Raw genomic sequence first — 19483 nt, forward strand, 5'->3', positions numbered from 1 at the left:
AGAACGTTTTCCGAATGTTCAACCTCCATCTCGACAGTAAATGTTGTTTTTGAGTTATGAATTAATAATAGACATGTATTCCATTTTGTTGTGTATCATTTCATTAAATGCAAATTTGTCAACTGACTTATGGGCCACCCAGTATATATTAATTTGAAACTGTTTTTCTTTGTGACAGCTAATTTGAGAGAACGGCTGGGCGTAGAAACTCGGTAGAGGTGTCTAAAGAAAGGGCTTGGTCTGTAGATGAGCCATCAAAAGAGAAACGTGGTAAATTCCCTTGGGGCTCTGCCCCAGTGGCCTTTAAATTCCATTCCATGTTATTCTTATGGGCAAAAACGGGTTTTTGTCACAGCTAATTTCAGAGAACGGCTGGGCGTAGAAACTTGGTAGGGGTCTCTAAAGAAAGGTCTTGGTCTGTAGATGAGCCATCAAAAAAAAAACGAGGTAAATTCCCTTGGGGCTCTGCCCCAGAGGCCTTTAAAGTCCCCTCAGCAGATTTGTTTACATTATGACAATATGTATAATTTTACACTACTTTTTAATGAAACAGCTGTTAATATTTAAATTGTGATTTACTGAATTTGTCAAAATGAAGTATTTGCAATGGTTTTTTCTGATTTTAAAATCGATTTTCTTCTGCATCGTGTCACGTTTTGCAATATAATGTTCTATTGCCAAATCGGTGGAAAATCCTAATATCACAGTAACTCTTAAAATTATTTCTTATGGAGTTAACTTATGTCTATTGTATGGGTAGTTTTCTGCCTTTTTTACCACTTCTTGGAGATTGTACGTAGGTGTGTTGCACGTAGATGATATTCTTTGGCGTATTGCATCTGTAGACGATATTTGGGTTGGTGTAATTATTACAATGGAAAAAAGGGAGAAATCCTGGACATTTTGATATAGGCCTACTAAAAATAAAACTGAATTAACACTGTGCTACATTTCTTGAGCAATCATTGAAAGAGTCGATTTGCAAACAATGGAAACATAAGAAAGTCATAGAACACAACCAAGTAGAAGAAATAGAAATAATGTTTTTTTTCTTCATTTATAATTGTTATTTTAGAGAACCTAATGCGGCTATGAGTGGGAAACATTTGTAGAAAACTCTAAAAAACAAGATCAGCTTTTGAAAAAAGATAAGATATTTACAAACAGTTTTGATTATATCTAACTGTTGTGTACATCGTGAGTATTTCCATAATCTTTGAGTCGACTTTTAAAAGTAATCGGAAATTATGACCGTTATTCGTTTTAAAATAACGCCTGTAATGCTTCGCAATTGCTCGAATTCGAGCAACAGGTACACTAGTTAATTCATGATTTAAAATGGGAAAAATAACATGACCAGGCACTGCAATCAAACATGGATCACCAGCCACACTCACAGATCGTCATCATAAAAGTTCAGATATTACAACAGGATTCCAACTACTTGCAGTATCCAAAATCAACTCAATGGGAATGGAGAGAGGGAATGGATCATAAACATAAAAAATGATGGTACTGGACAAATCCACTAATAACATTAACATAGTGGTTTAACAGCTCCATGTAATGTTAAATAATGTTTACATTCGGGCTAGTGACATAATTTATTTATGTTTATGATCCATACTGTTTCTATTCTAATATTCATGCAGTATTTAATATGTTGGAACCAGCTGTGTGGAATTGTGAAATCAAAATTCATTCCACAGTTAGTTCTGCTTGTTTACATTTTTAAACTTTGTAGTTTTGTTCTTTGTTACCATGAATACCATCAATCAATTTACTGTACAAACTATGTACAAAAAAATGAATAAAGAACTATGACTATGACTATCCTTGTTACTGGTATTGATAAACCTAAAGCATTCCGACCGTTTTTCTCCTTCTCAAAATGCCTCGCTTTACAGACAACACAGGTCATTGATAGAGGGCCAATTGAGAACAAAAAATCGTTTTGGGGTAGCGTTAGGGCGCATTTGTAACCTACGAGCCACTGTTCTGTAGCTGCAGTCTTTATCACAATTACGCCTCCTGTCTATGTTTCGTTGTTGTCGCGTCGGAGGCATTTAAAAGAAGAAAACAACAAATAAACAAATTATAGCTACACAAAACAACGATAAATGCAATAATTTAAGTTACAATCATGCTAACACGATCCCTCATAGCGACACAAAACCACGATAAATACACAAATTTCAGATACAACCATACTAACACGATCCGTCTTGGGGGTTATGTTTACACGAACTCAAATCTTATCTTACTAATATTTATAAATGTGAAAGTTTGTGTTTTTGTTTGTTTGTTTGAAGTTCAATCATGCATAAACCACTGGACGGATTGGGCTGAAATTTACCATGATGATAGCTCACATTCAGCTTGCCTTAATTCCTATGCCACGACTCCTACGACTCCCATGACTAGTGAGTAGTGACTAGTGCAATTGCACTCTTGACCGTCATGGAATAAGCACAGTTGGCAGTGAATATATTACTTGGAGAAGAGGAGGAAAAGGAAATATTAATGTGCATGTTAAGAAACAATGAACAACCTAATCCATTCTTCATGGTATGGCGAAAAGGGGGGTTTCAGAGTATTCTTATTCAGAAACATCTTCGAAGTATTGGGGGTGCTTGGGAAATGTATGGGTGGTGACGAACCAGTTCCATCAACTTTGAATCGTCTATGAAGGAAGGTACACACCTCAAACTCCGTATATATCTTACTAATATTATAAATGTGAAAGTTTGTGTGTTTGTTTGTTTGTTTGAAGCTCAATCACGCATAAACTACTGGACGGATTGGGCTGAAATTTGGCATGATGAAAGCTTACATTCCCTATTAACATATAGGTATATTATTATCTCAAAAATCCTTTCGGGCTCCGCCCCAGTGGCTCTGCAGTTCCCCATGTTAACCTTATGAGTATTCATATTTAAAGGGAATTAAAGCATTTAGTCAGCTGTTTCAACTAAAAAAGTTGGTTCTATGAAATACAAAAGCATTAAAAAGTTATAAGATTTACCTACAGGGTGCAGCACTATAATTATTTTTGCATTGATGTACAGCTAATTTGAACTAAGCAACAACAACCATCGATCTCTAGAGATCGATGGCAACAACAAACTGTGATACGCAATGAGAACTGTCAAAGTAGGATTGTTTACAGTTATTTTTTTGTCATGAATAATTTGTGATTTTTGCGAATATTTAATAATTAATTTTTATTTATTGTTTAGGTGAAGTGGTAGAACATTAATGGTTGGTAGATGTGTAATACTATAGTATACCGTCAATTTAAAGAAGCAAATTGTATCAAACTGTGTCCCCTCCCCCATTGCAAACGCAAAGCTTGAGTATAAGTGCACTACGCATTTTAAACTTATATTCCAACCCCGTACGAAGGTTGGGTACTCTGCTAGTAAACTATAAATTCGTTCCAGCCGCACGACTGAACTGCTCACGGAGCAGTCCAGTCACGACGGTTCGAGTCGCTCCAGTCGCGCGGCTGTAGACGCTCGATGGGACATTGGACAAACTATAAACAAAAAATTTAATCCTCAAAAAATATTCATCGTTCTACATGAGTACAAAACACTTAAATTTTGTTTACATTTTATATGATAATACTGTAACTTTGATTGTGAAATATATTAAACTTACCTCTAATTGGGTTTTTGAGTCACAGCCAAATTCTCTGTTTCCATGAAGCTCTGAGACCATAATATTAAGCATATAAGGCTTGTAGTGGTAGCTGTAGTGGTAGTCATAGTCGCTACGTTTAGTGCAGGAATAATAAATATCAATGATTTGAGAACTAAATCGTACTACAAAAACATTCTTCAAATGTATCAAACTTTCTTTACCACTTATGAAAATTATATCAGTTTCATTTAATGCATGTATATTAAAAGTAAAGTTTGCTTGTTTGCTTACTGCATAAGTCTTCCCATTTGTGAGCGTTTGACCTGAAACATCAACTTTATGAATTAAATTATAGTACTCAGACAAAATTACTAAGTAGTACCACTTTTAGCGAATTTCCCATATACCGTAGTACTTATGGTAAGACCTGGACGCGGGACCAATTTTTTGTTTTGTTTTGAGGTCCCTAGAGGCCAAAAACACCATCCGTTCAAATTCATATATATATATATATATATATATAAAATTATATATTCATATATTTATGTATATATAATAATTATGGTTGTGATTAGGGCTACTACTATATTAATAATTGGAAACATTATAACAACATTAAGTACCCTTTTAAATTCATTTAATTAAGAAACGACATGTTTCGACACTTAGGTCATAGTCATGTTTTTTTACAAATGAAAAGAATAAATATAGTCATATGTTAATCTAACTTAAAATTTAGAGGATCTTGATCTATTCTTTGTTTAATTTTGCGTATATTATATAATATTTCTGTTTTATTGCAATTGTAGGATTTTTTCGAATATCGGATTTGTTTTGTTGATGATCATGGTGTTCAGTAAATTTTGAGGAAATCTTTTGTAATTTGTGTATATATGAAAATCTTCCTTGACATTTAATTTTGCTTTATTTCTTTCATAATCTAGAATTTTTAAATTTTATTTATATTTTTGTATTCATGTCGAGTTTCGATAAGGTGCTCTGCAAAATTTGATTTCATTGTCGTTTTGTTACCTGATTTCAACGCAATTATGTATATATATATATATATGTGTCCGTTAGCACGATAACTCGAGCAAAAATGATCCGATTTTGATGAAATTTGGAACAAACGTGTACCTACGTTTATTCGAACGAGTTCGCGATCCAGCATGATCGGACCATGGGAATTTAAAGGGGTAAAAATAGGTTTTTCCCATTTTTGACCCAAAAAACATAAAATTTAGCAATTTCTTTCCAAACCATTTTGTAGAGCTTAAAAAACAAATAATTTTGTATATTGAAGCGTTATTATGCGCCTAATGGTTACGGAGAAAATTCCAAAAAATTGTAAATTTGAAATTCCTATGTTATTCTTATGGAGAATAAGTAAACTGTTGTAGTTTGCTTGTTTATGAACATATTTTGATCAAATTTGGAAAATGTTTTTATTTCTTACTAACTATTAACATTTTACCAACAAAAAAAAAACAGTTTTACCCTCCCTGATGCAGTACTTGTAAAACTAATTCTATTTAAATAGGGAATAAATGTTATATTTTTAAGTACACATTTCAGTGTAAATCCAATCAGTCAAATGGAAATTCGTTAGTCTACAGGTTTGCTGCGGCTGGGGTATTTAATGGTATGTAGTGATTTAAACTGTTTGTGGTTTGCTTATAGCTTAGAGAGCAGCAATCCAGTAGTTCTTTACATTGTTATGTGGGGCAGAGCAGGGATAATTTTTGACACCTTAACTTAAGCTTTAAAATAGATCCTCAACAGCTATGCTACCTTTTTCTTAGCTCGAGATATTTTGTGAGGACCGATTCGCTTACGGAATTAAATATATACTAGTAGCTTGTAGGGACATAAGTCCCTAAAAAGCTCAATAATGTAAAACAAATTATTCTAATATTCAAACAAATTAAGAAATATATTATCTATATACTATGTGATGTGTCAGAATCCCTGTACGCCATATCTTTTGTGTAAAAAAACAGTTTGTTGTTTGTCTTTGTAGATGATATGTAATAAATACAAGTACTTGTAACTTGTATAACTATTTATTCATAACTGGAAAGTAAATATCGCTGAAATCTATCAATAAAATAAAATTTTACTAATCATAACACTCATTTAAAAACAATTTTGGCAATAGCAATAATTATTATCACATTCATAGGCAAGATCAGTGCATAAAGTAAACAATAACAACAGGGTGATTTAGTCAACAGCTGATAAGCTTGAAACAGTGTGTATGTATCCGTTGTATAATAACTCCCTGGATTGCGCGCTCAGGTTTAAGTAGGGCTCGAAAAACGGTCCGCCGCTGCCTCGCTCTGTCCGCGAGGAGTGGGGATAAAGGCATGAGGCACCCTAGTGGCGAGCGTCGCGCCCGCTCTCGCCGTGTATTGCTATATTAGTTTTGTGGAAATATTCCGAGGATAATTGATTGTAACGAACTTAAGGAGGTTTTATATGCAGATATAATTAATCTACGTACTTGCTCACACTTTATAGACATGTGTCAAAAGTAAATACCATAAGAAATTAAGTGATGTCATGAAAGAGTTAGATTTATTAATACTGTATTTCAATCAATCAATCAATAAATTATTAAGATGGGGACGCCACTTAGGTGCGTATTTTAACCCAAATATGAGTGAAAGACAAGTTTAGAATGGTGTGAGATGATCTGTGTAGCTTTGTTACTGACTAAGATCAGCTGTTTCATTAGACAGGATCATTTATTTAAAGCCCAATGATCAGGAACAGCTGGGTCCAGTTTCGAACCATCAAGAACATTAAACCAGCGAACACATAACAAAATAGAAGCGCTACTCGGAGCGCAGGAGCGTGGCAGTCTCAGGGGCGGACTGGCCCGCCGGCCCACCGGCCGGAGGGCCGATGCGCCTTCTCAACATTCCAATATTTGCGCCCTCGTTAAAGGAAAAATTCATAAAAAAAATTTTAAAAATGAGACGAGATGTATTTTTTTGAAAGCAAGAGGAAAAACTTAGAGTTAAAGTTTCAGCAGTGAATAGCAAAACATAAAGTCGGGTGTGAGACCTGAATAGACACTGTCGACAAGCGAGAGCAAAGCAGCTCTTCTCTCTCGTACGTGTAGGCCTACTCCGAGTGGAAATATATTCAATGGTGGAAGGCACTTACTTTACTCTGTGGTCTGAGCAAACAGCTGTCCTCTTCCCGCGTCATTTTACGCCGATCCCGAAAAAAACTGCACTGCGACCACGAGTACTAGAAAAATGCCGGTATGGATCATAAACATAAACAAATTACGTTTTTGGCCCGAAAATAAACATTATTTAACATTGCTTAAATGGAACTGCCAAATCATATGTTCAATGCTCAGTATAGGATTCGGGCCAACAACGTCATTTGTTTATGTGTGTGATCCATACCGGTATTTTTCTAGTATTCGTGACTGCGACTACATCCGACATCGGTCGGTGTCACGATGTCGTCTGTGGTAAACAACTAGTGAAGATAATTTAATATTATTCATATTTGTTATAATATTTAATTATTGCTCACACTATAACTATTTCACTTTAAGTCACATTTAATTTTATCAATATCAACTCAACTCTCTTGTAAAATGGCGTTTGCCGTGCATGTAATAAATAAATAAAGAGTTTGAGCTGCCAGTGCCAATTAAAATGTGTCTCTCTTTAGTGGGTGTCTGATTTGTGTCTCTGTGTCGAAAGCTTCAATTTATTTTTATATTCTTTACCTACACAGGAAACATGAACGAAAGCAGTATTGTAGAATCACTACTTTTACAAAATTTAAATATATTTAGTGACAGTGTATTTATTTGTTAACTTAACCATTACACAGTAAAGGTTAAACAGTAAACAGTATTTTAATATGTGGCTACAGCCTATTAATTAACTATTTCAATATGCACTATGACACTAATTTTGTCAACTTTCCTAATTTACTTACAGATAGCCAGCCTAAAATACCTTCTTAGTTCTCTCTAGGCTATTTCGTTTGTAGAAATAGGTTAGGTAGGCCTACTTTAGGGTTACAGTTTTGACTTAATGTAATGCTAAAAAGTTTAAGTCAATAAATTGGTTTTGTTCACAGTGAAAGCATATTGTTTGTGTTAAAATAATTTCATAGAAATCTAAAATATATAACTTCTGTTATTTACAGTGCCAAAAAATACAACAGTTGCAAGTTCATGCTGTAAACAGGAAGCAAATGATTTATATTGTATGCATGCAGCCAAGCCATGCAAGGGAAAACAAAGAAAATCCACAAATATAATACGAAAGAACCTAAGAAAATCATTTGTATTTTTATTTTTGTTAGGATATTTACTGTCAGAATAGCACCAAGTCGTGTGGGTAAATAGTCTAAATTTTGTAAACCAAACATTAACCAATAGTGTCAGTTATCAGATTTCTGATTTTCCACTGTTAATGCCTCTAGATTGCCTAAAAATGCGAGTTTACAGGTATAATTTTTAAAAAATGGCCCGGGGGAGGACCCCCGGACCCCCCTCTGTACAGGGGGGTATTCCATACCCCCCAGACCCCCCGGTTGGCGCCTTCGGGCTGGTCAAGGTTTACGCCCTAATAGAGTACCCAGTCCGCCCCTGGGCAGTCTTACTAGCCGGCGAAACGGACAAAGATGGCGGCGCTAGCCTACCTGTCAGGGAAGTGCACTCGAGTTTGAGTCTAAATATCTCAGAGATGAATAATCCAATTTTGTTGAAACAAAAATTAAATATAAGCTGGTTTAAATACATTTTACGTGGTAGCAATAAAAAAAATCCGTTAACCAGAAAAATTTATATTGTTGAAAGATCCTAAAAAGTACCGGGTTTTAAGAAACTCTGCACTAACACTGAAGTTTAAAATTTAATTGTAAACAAACCACTGAGCCAATCGGCCTGCCAGTTGCGGGATAAATTTTTGTTTACAAATATAAATCTGTTTAAAAAACACCTTATTTCGCATTATTAATCTGTCATATTGGTGTTATTTCTTGTGTCACGACAAACACGATGATATTTTGAACGAAATTTTTAGCGTCTTATTAACGATGTTAGCATACGTTTTAAAAATAAACATCAGCCTAAAAACTATCGTGAGTAAAAATTTTAAAATGCATGGAACTGTTAACAATAAATCTACCAATAAGCCATACAAATTTCAGAAAGATTGGCTTAGTGGTTTGTTTACAATTAAGTTTTAAACTTTTGTGTTTGTGCAGAGTTTCTTAAAAACCGGTACTTTTTATAATCTTTCATTATAAAAATTTTTCTGGTAAACAGACATTTTTTTAATTGTTACCACGTAAAATGTATTTAAACCAGTTTATATTTAACTTTTGTCTCAACAAAATTGGATAATTAATCTCAAGAGATACTTAGGCTCAAACTCAAGCACATATTTATTTCCCCGACAGTAGTCCCGGCGTGTGCAGCGCGCAGTCGTCTGCTATGCTTGATGAGAATAGTGTAGATATAAAGTTAATGATATTAGTGTAAAGGAAAACAATGTAATTGAGGACTTGACGAACAAAGTACTTGGACAATGTGTAGGAGTAAATTTGTTTCCAAATAGTACATATTTCTCAGGATATGAAACAATATGGACAAAAATCATTTTTGTTTAGTACCTAATTAAAGTTATTCAATAAAAGGTTAAATTACCTGTGTACGCCGGTTGATCCTGTAGAATCCTATTGCAGGATATGCATTTCGGCGATGTTAGATCGCCATCATCAGTCCTTAATATAAGAGCTTGTACTTCCCCATTAGGTGCGTCTTAAAGTTTTGAAAACACGTACACGAATTTTACACATGACGAAACACATAAATACATGGTAGGCCTACTTTTTACTTTTACTGCGGACATAAAATAGACGCGCGTCGGTCGTGTGTCGAGTCTCGACTGGAGTCAGACTTTACTTGCAGAGTTGACCTTTGTCCTGTCTCTGTCCTTTGTAGCTACAGGTGGTGTTTCATTCAACTTTAACAATGCTTCAAATAATATGTTGGATTGTAGTGTGCTTTTATCATTCAGAAGGTTGTGGGGGGTGGTTTTTGAGGCTTTGTAAATTTCGTATTGCTCTAATGATGTCATTACTCGACTTTTTCTACAAACGTGTAAAGGTTTTAAATTATCATTCAAGCTGGAATAACTGTGATTGAGTGAAAATTTAAAAACGTACGTTTTCAGGAAAAGCACTTTGCAAATTTTTTTCCCCTTTTTTCAAAACTTTTATTATTTTTTTTATTTCATTAACATTTGAAGTTTTATAAAATGTCCATGGTAACGCAATATCTTTGGTAGTTTCTTCTTAAAAGAGCATCTTTAGTGGAAAAACACAAAATCCTGTCACGACCATAACGGACGTTTAAATGAATATTAAAAATAGTTAGTATTATTTTTATAGATATGTTTTGCTATAAACTAATTTACTTTTATGACCATTATACAATAAAAAGGTCACTGAGCTTTTGGTATATTTAGTCTTTCTAGAAAAAAATAAAAAAACTCAAAAAATTGAAAAAAAGCCAATAAAATCTTTTTAAGTTTGTATAACTCCGAAAAAACTTACCTGAGACCCGAAAAATCGTTATGTTTGTATAGAGGTGTGCTTCTTTTGTGTATAAAACATTGAAATATGACGATATTTTAATTTTTGAAATTTTTATGATAGAAATCATAAACGTGATGGTCAGGGACAAGCGGTACGGTCGTGAATTGTCTGGAATAATCTAAATCTTTCTAAACAATCCTTCAATTATCCTGTTAGTTATAATAAAAATATGTGTTTCAATTGCACTAAACTGTTCAATTTACAATTATATTAAAGAACTTGTCACGACCAAACACACTATAATCCATAAGGCTGGATTGGTCGTGAAAAAACCCGCGATGGTCGTGAAACTTTGGTCGTGAAATTACGTGTTATTTGGCTCTGTTCTGGTGGTAGCCCTGCACCTCATGTTCGAGGATACAAAGTGGACTTCTAGGTTAATCTAGCAATTGAAATAACTTATAAACAAAAATTAACACCATGTCTACTTCATCGAATGACTACGTACGGTCATGGACACACCAAAATTACAAAAAACACAATATTTCCTTTATTAATCTTGTAATTCCTCCTTTCAACTCGAAACGACCGGCACTACAATCCTGACGTACACCCCGAACTAGTCTCTAAAACCAACTGACTCCATCGACGCCAGGCTTGCCACTGTCGTGCTCCAAAGTTGAAAATTTTTCCCAAATGGTCGTGACGCCAAATCGAGGGACAGACTTATTTTGTCATGGTAGTCAGTTTGTGATGACAATAAAATTATAATATGCTCCTTTTTTGTAAGTTTAATAACCATTGATGACATAAAAATATGGCTTTATATATTTCGGCATGAATAATTAGTCTAAAAACAGCGTGAAAGTTGGAAAATGTACCCTAGGGACACGTCATGGTCGTGAATTTCGAGACTTTAAAAATACGAAAAAAATACCTAGAACCTATTTAAAACCAAATAAATGTGTGTAACATGTTGCCCCCGTCCCAAAAAATATTAAAACACATAATAATAAACTACAAATCCAGTATCTACGAAGTAAAAGGCCAGGGACATGAAAACGTACGTTTTTAAATTTTCACTCGATTACTATTGACTAGATGCTCGGCAAAATTGGATTGTTGTGTTAGACTATTTTTGGGAAGGTGTTCTTTAAATCTCTTAATAAATGGTCTGCCAGTCTGTCCAATATAGAACTTATTACAGTCATTGCATGTTATCTTGTACACTCCCGACTTTTCACTCAGGTTTTTATCACTTTGTTGGGCTCTAGGTTTGAGGAGATTCTGGAAGGTCCGTGAAGTTGGCGTACCCATATTAGCGTATCCACTTTTCATCATACCAATCGTTAGTTCATCGTTAGTTCTCGATAGTTCCCAAATTTTTTCGTTAGTTCTCAAAAAATAAAAAAGTTATAGCCGATAATAAGTGGGTGCGCTAACTTCACACTTCCGGGTTCTAGCGCGCGCCGTTTTCTGATGAGAAATGTTTACATCTATATATCAATCGTTAGTTCTTCGTTAATCCTCGATAGTTCCCAAATTTTTTCGTTAGTTCTCAAAAAATAAAAAAGTTACGAGGCATACAAAGTGGGTACGCTAACTTCACAATTATAGAATTTCCAGCGGGCACACTTTTTTTAATAAAAATACTTATATCTATAAACCAATCGTTAGTTCTTCGTTAGTTCTCGATAGTTCTCTAATATTTACGTTATTTCTCAAAAAATAAAAAAGTTACGAGGCATACAAAGTGGGTACGCTAACTTCACAGTTATACAATTTCCAGCGGGCACCGTTTTCTGACTATAAATGTTTATATCTATACACCAATCGTTAGTTCTTCGTTAGTTCTCGATAGTTCTCCAATTATTGGTATATAAAATAAAAAAGTTACGAGGCATACAAAGTGGGTACGCTAACTTCACAATTATAGAATTTCCAGCGGGCACACTTTTTTGAATGAAAATGCTTATATCTATATACCGATCGTTAGTTCTTCGTTAGTTCTCGATAGTTCTCCAATATTTACGTTAGTTCTCAAAAAGTAAAAAAGTTACGAGGCATACAAAGTGGGTACGCTAACTTCACAATTATAGAATTTCCAGCGGGCACACTTTTTTTAATAAAAATGCTTATATCTATATACCAATCGTTAGTTCTTCGTTAGTTCTCGATAGTTCTCCAATATTTACGTTAGTTCTCAAAAAATAAAAAGTTACGAGGCATACAAAGTGGGTACGCTAACTTCACAGTTATACAATTTCCAGCGGGCACCGTTTTCTGCCTATAAAGGCTTATATCTATACACCAATCGTTAGTTCTTCGTTAGTTCTCGATAGTTCTCCAATATTTACGTTCGTTCTCAAAAAGTAAAAAAGTTACGACGCATACAAAGTGGGGAGTTTGCGTACCCACTTTGTATGACTCGTAACTTTTTTATTTTTTGAGAACTAACGTAAATATTGGAGAACTATCGAGAACTAACGAAGAAATAACGATTGGTATATAGATATAAGCATTTATAGTCAGAAAACTGTGCCTGCTGGAAATCGTATAACTGTTAAGTTAGCTTACCCACTTTGTATGCCTCGTAACTTTTTTATTTTTTGAGAATTAACGTAAATATTGGAGAACTATCGAGAACTAACGAACAACTAACAATTGGTAGATATAAGAATTTTTATTCAAAAAAGTGTGCCCGCTGGAAATTCTATAATTGTGAAGTTTGCGTTCCCACTTTGTATGACTCGTAACTTTTTCATTTTTTGAGAACTAACGTAAATATTGGAGAACTATCGAGAACTAACGAAGAACTAACTATTGGTATATAGATATAAGCATTTATAGTCAGTAACGGTGCCCGCTGGAAATTCTATAATTGTGAAGTTAGCGTACCCACTTTGTATGCCTCGTAACTTTTTTACTTTTTGAGAACTAACGTAAATATTGGAGAACTATCGAGAACTAACGAAGAACTAACGATTGGTATATAGATATAAGCATTTTCATTCAAAAAAGTGTGCCCGCTGGAAATTCTATATTTGTTAAGTTGGCGTACCCACTTTGTATGCCTCGTAACTTTTTTATTTTTTTAGAACTAACGTAAATATTGGAGAACTATCGAGAACTAACGAAGAACTAACGATTGGTGTATAGATATAAGCATTTATAGTCAGAAAACGGTGCCCGCTGGAAATTGTATAACTGTGAAGTTAGCGTACCCACTTTGTATGCCTCGTAACTTTTTTATTTTTTGAGAACTAACGTAAATATTGGAGAACTATTGAGAACTAACGAAGAACTAACGATTGGTATATAGATATAAGCATTTTTATTCAAAAAAGTGTGCCCGCTGGAAATTCTATAATTGTGAAGTTAGCGTACCCACTTTGTATGCCTCGTAACTTTTTTATTTTTTGAGAACTAACGAAAAAAATTTGGGAACTATCGAGGATTAACGAAGAACTAACGATTGATATATAGATGTAAACATTTCTCATCAGAAAACGGCGCGCGCTAGAACCCGGAAGTGTGAAGTTAGCGTACCCACTTATTATCGGCTATAACTTTTTTATTTTTTGAGAACTAACGAAAAAATTTGGGAACTATCGAGAACTAACGATGAACTAACGATTGGTATGATCAAAAGTGGATACGCTAATATGGGTACGCCAACTTCACGGACCTGATTCTGGACGTTATTGGATGTTCTAAATGCTACAGTTTTGCCATGTTTTTTGATTTCACTTTTAGGGTGTGGGGGATCTTTTCTCCATATTCAACTGAGACAAATTCTGTTTTTATTTTAGGCCTTGGATCTGCAGTTTCTGTACAAATTTTCTTTCGATGTTTGCTAATTAATGTGTCGATTATGTTAGGATTAAACCCATTTTTGACAGCTATATATTTGATGATATTTCTCTCGTTCTCGAAGTTTACGGGGCTAAGTGGTACTGATAGCAATCTATAAACAAAGCTATTAAAGTTATTGCTCAAAAATATTTCAATTTAGAGTTAGCTACTACTGTAAAATAAGTAACGAAAGTCTTCACAAAAATAAAATCAGGCAACATCTCAATAAAACTGTAATTTTTCTGTGACAATAAATTGAGTGTAATTTTACAAATATATTTTTTGGAAGTTTGATTTAACTTACAGAATTATCTTTAGTTTATCTTGGACAATATTGAAAGCTAATTAGTCCTTAAAAATTTGTGCTAAACGGTTGAAAACTCTACATAGACAATATATTTGAAAATTTCTTTAATATATACAATATTACAGTACAACAGTATAAAACATTAAAACACTGCACGCTAAATGTATAGACGACGGCCCGGCGGCGCAGCGGGCGTGGCGCGGAGCAGCGGCAATGGATCCCTTTTGTACCTGATTTTTTAGAAAACCGAACATGATAAAAATTTTTGGTGAATGGGATAGTTAAATTTGGTTATTTATCCACAACTTTCCCGCTGACAAAATTTCTCTGACCAAAAAATAAAAAATTTCCTCGCAATACAACTTTTTCATGTCTGAATCAGAAAAATTAAACTACATAAGTATTAAACATATTTATAACTCAATTACTATCATAACTAATAATTTTATATTAACACCACCGTTTGCCTCAGTATCATATCTACAAGTGTGCAAAATTTCAGAATTTTTTGTCAACTATTAATGTTGTTTATGATCGTGTATTTGTCGCGCGAACTGAGCTCGCGGGTCTTGGATTCAGGCTGTATGACGGACCAAGATGGCGGATTTGGCCACACTTTCAGTGCATTTGGTTAAACGCCGTGTCCTCTCTATTATTATTATTATTATGTGCTCGCTGCATTAAACAGAGCAAAATATATCACAATAGTTATTTGTTCACAAAGCATGTCATCATTTGCTGCTGTGAAGCCCAATTATTATTATTATACTTTACAACATTTAATTTTATAGTGTATGTTTCTTTGTCATACTGTGATTAACGTGTTTGGAAAACATATTATGTTGCCAAATAAAATGAGTGTACAATATTTGATGCCAATATCTCAAATTTATTGATTATTCTCACTGAAGTAAAATAATAACAAAATATTTTCTCTACTGTTGAATCCAACATTTATTCTTTGAGTCTAAGAATTTTGTTAACTATAGACTACCGATAAGCATTAAAATGCATAAACATACGCTTGTAAATTTAGTTACCATTCTTTGTAATGTAATGACATATTTGATGTAATAAAATGATAATTAAATGCTAGAAACGCAGTATCTAGATCCCGTAAACTGATGCTGAGCCGGCCGAGCTCCTAGCGCCAATGCCGCACCAAGCGATTATATGACTATTTTTAATCGCTTAAAAATGATACAAGCAGACTCCGTATCAAAAAAAGCTTAAAATGAAAAATAAAATTCATACTTTGATCTAAAACTTTGCCGCAGGAATTTTTTTCCTGACCAAAAAATAAAAAAGTTCCTCGCTTACTACATTTTTCATGTTTTTAATGGTGTTAAAAAACAATCATCAGTTTTAATTTGCCTAAATAAATTATAAAAAATATGTTAAGGTAAAAACTAACTACATAGTAATAAGCACTGGTTTTTCCAGAAAAATAATATATCAATTTGAAATTTTTATGTTAACAAATAAATGTAGCAGAGCAGGTTGAATGAATGTATGTTTGTGTAAAACAGAGAGGTTCATTCGGCCCGTCCGCCTTGGTATCCCGCCAATTCGATTGGAGGGCACGGACCGCTTTTCCACCACCTAGCGCGCTATCCAGTAGAGTTATTTTATTATACATCGATGAGCAGAACAGTACAGAGGTCAGCGGCGCTAATAAGCAGATCTGCCGATAGCCAAACAAGCTCCACTTCAAAACCTGCAGTGCTGTTTCAGACAATAACTGTTGTTGCAACCTGATTAAGTAGACTACGGAAGTCATTGTCTATAACTTCAGCTTCTAATTAACACGTCAGATATTATAAAGTTATTTATTTAAAAGTTTAGAATCAGTATCAAGAATCACAAATCTATCAAAAGTGGTTAACTACAGTACTAGTGAAACAAGAAAATATCCTATACTCTAATACGAGCAATGTTTGCTTGTATGTATGTATGTATGCTTGCTTGCTTGCTTGCAAACAAGATCTTGAAAACGGCTCCGACGATTTTCTTCAAATGTTGTAAATAGTTTATTTCTGGCCTAAAAACGAGTTTACTGCAGTTAGAACTGCCAACAAAAATCTAATTACGTAGAAAAATGAAACTGAAAATCACATTTTTTTAACATTAGTCTTATGGGTTGCTAGGTAACCATGTTGACTGAATTAAATAACAAGGAAAAAGTAAACAAAAGACTTGAAGTTGTAGCATGTGTTCATAATAAGCCAACTACCCACAGTTTACTAGCAAATTACAAATACAGTACAAAAGGAAAAACATCACTTGTTAATATTTAGCAAAGATTATACTGAAGATTTCTCGATACATTGTAGTCAAGGGCAGCAGTGCGATGTCTGGTATCTGTTTATGACGATTAGATTAAGGTATCTGCAATCCTAAAATGCTAAGGGAAGGGAAGGAAACAGGTCCGCGACATAGGAAGTGGTGAAGGAAGTAATAAAGGCAATCAAAAAATGCTATGGGAAACAGGTCCGTGACGTAGGAAGTGATGAAGAAAGTAGTAAAGGCGAGCAGTCCGGAGTGTGGGGACTGTTTATGACGATTAGATTAAGGTATCTGCAATCTTAAAATGATATGGGAAGGAAGGAAAACAGGTCCGCGACATAGGAAGTGGTGAAGGAAGTAGTCAAGGCGAGCTGTTGGAGTGTGGGAACTGTTTATGACGATTATATAAGGGTATGGGCAATCCTAAAATGCTATGGGAAGGGAGAGAAACAGGTCCGTGACATAGGAAGTGGTGAAGGAAGTAGTCAAGGCGAGCTGTCCGGAGTGTGGGAACTGTTTATGACGATTAGATACGGGTATGGGCAATCCTAAAATGCTATGGGAAGGGAGGGAAACAGGTCCGCGACGTAGGAAGTGGTGAAGGAAGTAGTCAAGGCGAGCTGTCCGGAGTGAGGGAACTGTTTATGGCGATTAGATAAGGGTATGGGCAATCCTAAAATGCTATGGGAAGGGAGGGAAACAGGTCCGTGACGTAGGAAGTGGTGAAGGAAGTAGTCAAGGCGAGCTGTCTGGAGTGTGGGAACTGTTTATGACGATTAGATTAAGGTATTTGCAATCCTAAAATGCTATGGGAAGGGAGGGAAACAGGTCCGCGACGTAGGAAGTGGTGAAGGAAGTAGTCAAGGCGAGTAGTCCGGAGTGTGGGAACTGTTTATGACGATTAGATTAAGGTATCTGCAATCTTTAAATGCAACGGGAATGGAGGGAAACAGGTCCATGACGTAAGAAATGGTGTAGGGCGTAGTAAAGGCGAGCCGTGTGGAGTTTGGGAATGGATTTATGTATCTCCAATACTAAGGTGCTTTCAGAGTGAACTAATGATTTTCCCCGAGCAAAGCTCGGTCCCCAGGTACTACCACAATAAAACTATATCAGTGCTGTTGGAAATACATGTGCTTTTACTTCTTCCAATGTAAGTCTTTTGATAATTGGTTTTAATTAACTTTTAAAATTACAAGGCTGCTTTTACACTATCTGCAAATTCGGTATATATTATAGGCCTGCTGTTTTTCTTATTTACACTTTTTAGTCCAGGCGCTGAGGGGGTTTGAGCATGCATAAAAGTGTAATGAAATTTGACTTTTGATTGTTGCTATGGGTACCTAGTAGATGAAGAAAATCGATGTTGTCGCATTTCTAGGTGGTTAATAACATGGGGGGGAGGGGGTGAAGTTGGGGGGCCGCCCGGGGGGCCGCCGCGCACAAAATAGCTTATATCTCGAGAACCAAAAGTCATATGAATACGTTAGACATGTCAAACTGTGCAGAAAAATGCATTCTACAAAGAGATTATGTAGTAGTTTTACGGAAATTGACAAGAAGTTACTAAAAATTATATTTTTTAAATTTACGATAAGTATAATCAGGAGTATAATGGTTTTTGTTGTTTAGAACCACTAATTTTTTAATTGACAACTTTTGAGAGTAGTACACAATAGGTAAATAGTACTTCTGTATAATGAAACTATTGCGGTACATAACTTAACAGCTATACAATCCTCAGATCCAATAAACATAACACAAACAAAGGCGCAAAACGCGTCGCGGTCATTGTTCCTGCTGCTGTAACTATTAATGGCGAGTACAGTTCAAGCTGAGACTTATATTATACTTTTAGAAAGATGGAGATTCTGAGGATTCATTTTCATATATAAAATAGTATTGAGTGACTATTATGTAGCGAGAAATATAGTTTGTAAAAGAAGAGAGTTCAAAATATATTTTGCGGGTGGATCGTTTCCATCACCATCTGAAACTGCAATAAATGCCCTACAATTTATATATCTCCGAATCTGAGGTTGGTTATAACAATTTTATGTAGTTTTGAAAAGGTCGTAAAAATTATGGTTTCGTAAAAAAATTTTAACATTTCACATTCTGACTTAAATTACTCAGGAAATTTCGATTTCAACTACATTTAACTATACGTTTTTAGAAAGAGCTTTTACTCTTAAATTAAGCAGAGTAACCAGTGTAAGCTAGGAATACAATGGAAACTCCATGTACAGTATCTAAACTTAAATTTATTTCATTACAATACAAAATTGATGGTAAAAGAAAAGAAACTAAGGGTTCACAATAAAAGTTTACAAAGGGTGGCAAATGAATTTACTAATTTAAGCTTTAGGCTAGGCCTAATATAATAGTTCTAATGTAGGTTGAGGGGTTTATTGCATGGATCTTTATCTCGGGTGGGGTGATCGAGCGTTTGAATTTAATCTTGTGATTATATATAGCCTAATTAAATGTTGTTTTGAAATATAAATTATGTTCGAATTATTTTCTGATAGGTTGAATTAATTAATGTTCTGAATAAAAAGTTAGGCTTAAAAATGTTCTAATGGCTTCGATCCAAGGATAGAAAATGTCTACTGGAGTGATCTCACCAAAATTGATGTCTTCTTCACACTTAAATTTCTTAATGTTGTGTAGTTATTAATGTTTGTAACAAGGACGGATCTTCTTTAATCAAATTTCACTAATTTATTCCAAATATATGCACTTTTTTATAAATTTTTATATTAAAATATGCAGTTTACAATTTATATCTTCATACTAGCTCAGCAC

At 34.5% G+C, this 19483-nt stretch overlaps 1 protein-coding gene across 2 annotated transcripts in view; it reads right to left on the reverse strand.

The window, feature by feature from the left end:
* The window catches only part of LOC128990329 (tenascin-like), a 201177-nt gene that overhangs the window by 122750 nt on the left and 58944 nt on the right, over nt 1–19483 (reverse strand). For both annotated transcript variants that reach the window (XM_054412665.1, XM_054412664.1), the window contains exon 6: nt 3664–3968. In XM_054412665.1, coding sequence (XP_054268640.1) covers nt 3664–3968 — 305 coding nt within the window. The remainder of the gene's footprint in view (nt 1–3663; nt 3969–19483) is intronic.

Source organism: Macrosteles quadrilineatus, unplaced genomic scaffold (genome assembly GCF_028750875.1).
Source record: "Macrosteles quadrilineatus isolate MER2022 unplaced genomic scaffold, UCM_ALF_1.0 Scaffold_3__2_contigs__length_128488019, whole genome shotgun sequence".
In the NCBI taxonomy this organism is placed as follows: Eukaryota; Metazoa; Arthropoda; class Insecta; order Hemiptera; family Cicadellidae; genus Macrosteles; species Macrosteles quadrilineatus.